The 4,024-nt window shown below is 41.2% G+C and overlaps 1 protein-coding gene across 1 annotated transcript; it reads left to right on the forward strand.

The window, feature by feature from the left end:
* The first annotated feature begins 1,022 nt into the window (after window positions 1-1,022).
* Window positions 1,023-3,806, forward strand: LOC124867469 (tubulin polymerization-promoting protein family member 3-like). Its single transcript, XM_047363922.1, has 4 exons — window positions 1,023-1,147; window positions 2,007-2,210; window positions 2,820-2,973; window positions 3,431-3,806. The coding sequence occupies exons 2-4, from the start codon at window positions 2,023-2,025 to the stop codon at window positions 3,701-3,703; spliced, it is 615 nt and encodes a 204-aa protein (XP_047219878.1). The 5' UTR covers window positions 1,023-1,147; window positions 2,007-2,022; the 3' UTR covers window positions 3,704-3,806.
* Window positions 3,807-4,024: the final 218 nt, after the last annotated feature.

Genomic DNA, 4,024 nt, shown 5'->3' on the forward strand with positions numbered 1-4,024 from the left:
GAATTTCCAGCATTTGTTCCCGAATCCGGACACAGATGCCTTCAGGGTTCACAAAAAAACTCCGACAGACTTTGGCGATAGGCTGATGACAACTGATTACAACCACACATTCACGGAATGGTCAAATTATCGTACATTTGGCCTTTTTTAGGAATATTGATTGTACATCGTACAGAGAGCAAAATTATCGTACAAATACGATAATTATCGTACACCTGGCAACACTGTAGATGAATGAGCTTTCAAACATCCCTCCTTCCTTCTTTTTCCCACGTCCTCTTCCTCTCCCCCTACCTACCGGTATCCATCCCTCAAAATCCATATCTTCTCCTGCCTGTCTGTCCATCCGAACCATTCACATACCAGTTTATGCCTTATTCCGCCATTTCCAATATGAAAGCAAGTTTATCCAGTAAGTCAAAAAGAAAGCTGGATCGAGTTGTCAAGTTTCCTCCGAGCAGTAGCCACAGACCACAACAACCCAATGTCTCCTGTGCTGCCGCACTAAAGCGACGCAACCACTTTACGCATGCGCAAGCGGTTGTCATCTCCACACTAGTGACGCACACACCATCCACCAATCACATTTGATCAAATATGGCCACCTGACGTTGGTCTCATAGATATGCGCGTGTCCCCAAAGTACGCCAGAAGAAAATGAAACCTAACCGGTAGATGAAGATAGGGCTTTACAGTGTTGCCAGGTGTACGATAATTATCGTATTTGTACGATAATTTTATGTCTCTAGTACGATAATCCTACACTTTTCACCTGGTGACACTGGGGCTTTATCATGACTCAATTCAAACATCAGATTCAGAGTTGAGCTTTTAACATTGCATCATTATTCATGTATCAACACGTTTTCAATGGTTAATTCATCAACATTGTTTGGATGTTGGAACAATGTCATTTTTCAACTGACATATTTCAGCAACATTTTTAAAAGTCATGTTTGTAAAAGTACTGTTGATTAGACATGCAACACAAAAACTGTTGATGTTTCAATGCTGTATCCATGGTGAGTTAACAACACCAATTCAACTGTTTGTGGTTGAATTAATGTTTTTTCTTAAACTGACATTATTTCAACAACATTTAAACGTTTAATGTCAGTTAAATTCCAGCTGGGAAGAGAAGACTGAGGTAATTTTTAAACATCTTAAAGTAATGGAAACTCGGGCTAATCTTATTGTGGTTTTAACTTGTAAAGAAAAAAATATAATAATTCTTTGAGACTAACTTGGGTCTGATAGTGTGTAGCACACACCAAAGCAAATATTTAATGTAATTTGAAAAAAAAAAAATATTAACTGAAGCAAACCTTTGCTCCATGGCACATCTATTGCTACATCTTGTGCATGAGCCAAGGAAATTTAGATTTTCACTACCTGCACGCATTTACTTTTTTGTCTGTTTCTTTGTATTTTTAATTTTTTTAAAGATTTTTTTCAACTTCCAGCCTTAAATAAAATGCAGAATGAAGATGAAATGCCAAAAAGAGCTGGGTATTCTTTGCAGACACACTAAATGTTTTTCAGTAACAAAGCAAAGATAGAACAGTAAAATCCTACAAGAAAATCATAAATAAAAAATATGTATGAGATAATTCAGGAAGAATTGTGGAGAACTGATGTAACAACTTTTTTAAATGCAACTCAGGAGACATCCAGTGGAGAAAACGTTTTCACTGATAGCAAACACAACCACATAATATCACTACTACTAATAGTGTGCAGGCACACACACACACACACACACACACACATACTTCTCTGTAGCAGCAAAACAACACAGAAGTTGCAGAGGTAATGATGGTGGAGCTTTAAAGTGTCACTAAAGGACAACTTGTCCTTCCTTTGTTAAAAACATTAAAATGTTATAAAGTGAACATTAAGCTAAATAATAGGTTTTGTTTTCACTTTGTCTCTGGAAGCTTCTTCCTGGTTTATCCTGAGGGTGATTTCACTGAACAATGATCTGCTTCTCCTCTGTTGAAATTTAGCAGATATTGTCTCATCATGGCAGAAAGTTCAGACATGGAGCAGCTCCTCACGGCGTTCAGAAAGTTTTCTGTTTACGGAGACTCGAAGTCAACCGGAAAGGAGCTGAACGGGAAGACCTGGGCAAAACTCTGCAAAGACTGCAAGATTATCGATGGCAAGAACGTCACCAGTACTGATGTGGACATTGTCTTCTCTAAAGTGAAGTGAGTGTGTCTTGCATCAGCCCTTCTATAGTAGCTAAGTTCCTTGTAACTGTAATGAGAACATTTAGGTCCAAAAGCAAATTTGGCTCAAGTCTGGTCAAATTTTGTTTCAATGTCTGGATTTCATTCCAAAATTTATATCAACAGAATTCAGATGGACATTTTAATAGTTTGATGAGGCACGTTGGCACAGTTGGCAGCACTGTTGCCTTGCAGCAAGAAGGTCCTGGGTCCGATTCTCGGCCCGGCGTCTTTCTGTATGGAGTTTGCATGTTCTCCCGTGGCATGCATGGGTTCTCTCTGGGTACTCCAGCTACCTCCCACAGTCTAAAAACATGACTGTTAGGTGAACTAGTCTCTCTAAATTGCCCTTAGGTGGGAATGAGTGTGGGATGGATGGATGAATGGATGGATGGATGAATGGATGGATGGATGGATGGATGGATGGATGGATGGATGGATGGATGGATGGATGGATGGATGGATTTAATTTCTAATATGGAGGTACTCTCCCAGGTGGAGTTCAAACGGTTCAATATTCAGACAGCTCTCAAAGGAAGGTTCTTGGAAGAAAGACTCTGTTTTGTTTTTGAACTTGATTTTTTTCAGACAGAGGACAGCCCGGGTTATCACCTATGAGGAGTTTCAGCGAGCGCTTGAAGAACTAGCTCCAAAGAGGTTTAAAGGTCAAAGTAAAGAGGAGGCACTGCAGTCCATCCACAAGCTGGTGGAGGGTCGAGAACCCACCAATGTTGGAGTGACGGTGAGATTTCATTCGTGGCAGTCTAGGTCTATAAGATGTTTTGAGGATCTCCAGTTTGAACCTGAATGTATGAGGAAATTATTGACATGGTTAAAAACAAAGTTTATCACAGAAAGACATTTCTCTCTGCAGAGCAGAGCATCATGAAACAAGCTTTAGCTGGAGAGATGTGATATCTAATCCCTCAGATGGTTTTAGGAGTGATAGTTGGATGGAGTTGGTGATGGATGGACAGATTGGGGCCTCATTCTCTGTAATGTGGTCCACCTTAAATTTTAATCTCCATGAACTGATTGATTGTAATATTTACTGTGGTGTCAATGGCTGCACTTTTACACTGTCAGGGATACTAAAATATTCACCAGTTATTAACTGTTTGATCATATCGTTTAGAATTTGTCTTCTTCCCTGTATGTGTCTTTGATCCCTTACTTTCTGTCCTCTTTGTGTCCTTCAGAAAGTGGCGAAGGCCCCGACGGTGGACCGTCTGACTGACACGTCCCGTTACACCGGATCCCACAAGGAGCGCTTTGATGAAAGCGGCCGGGGAAAAGGTCTCGAAGGCCGAGAAGAGATCGTGGAGACAACGGGCTACGTGAACGCCTACAAGAACTCCGGGACATATGACGCCAAAGTGAAGACTGAGAAGGGGTCACCCCCTGCTGGAAGCTCAGAGGAAGTGCAGTTCTCCTGCAGCGGCACTTCGATTGGACCAAAGCCTGAACTGTGATCATGTGTGTGTTTCAGTTTATGAGCTGCACTCAGATCACATTCTCTGTAAACACATGAATAAAGAGAAGCGCCCCCCTATGGCTGGAGCAGTTATCACATAAGTGGACTTTTTCATTTGAAAGTATCTTGTCAAAAAAAGGATCAGTGCTTCTGTGTCCTTTTTGTGACTCTGCTCTGTTCTCTCAAATCCCCAGTTGGTCATGGCAGATGGCTGCTCATGCTGAGCCTGGTTCTGGTTCTGCTGGAGGTTTCTTCTTGTTAAAGGAGAGTTTTCCTTTCCACTGTCACTACATGCATGCTCAGTATGAGGGATTGCTGC

Source organism: Girardinichthys multiradiatus, chromosome 4, assembly GCF_021462225.1.
Source record: "Girardinichthys multiradiatus isolate DD_20200921_A chromosome 4, DD_fGirMul_XY1, whole genome shotgun sequence".
Lineage (NCBI taxonomy): Eukaryota > Metazoa > Chordata > Actinopteri > Cyprinodontiformes > Goodeidae > Girardinichthys > Girardinichthys multiradiatus.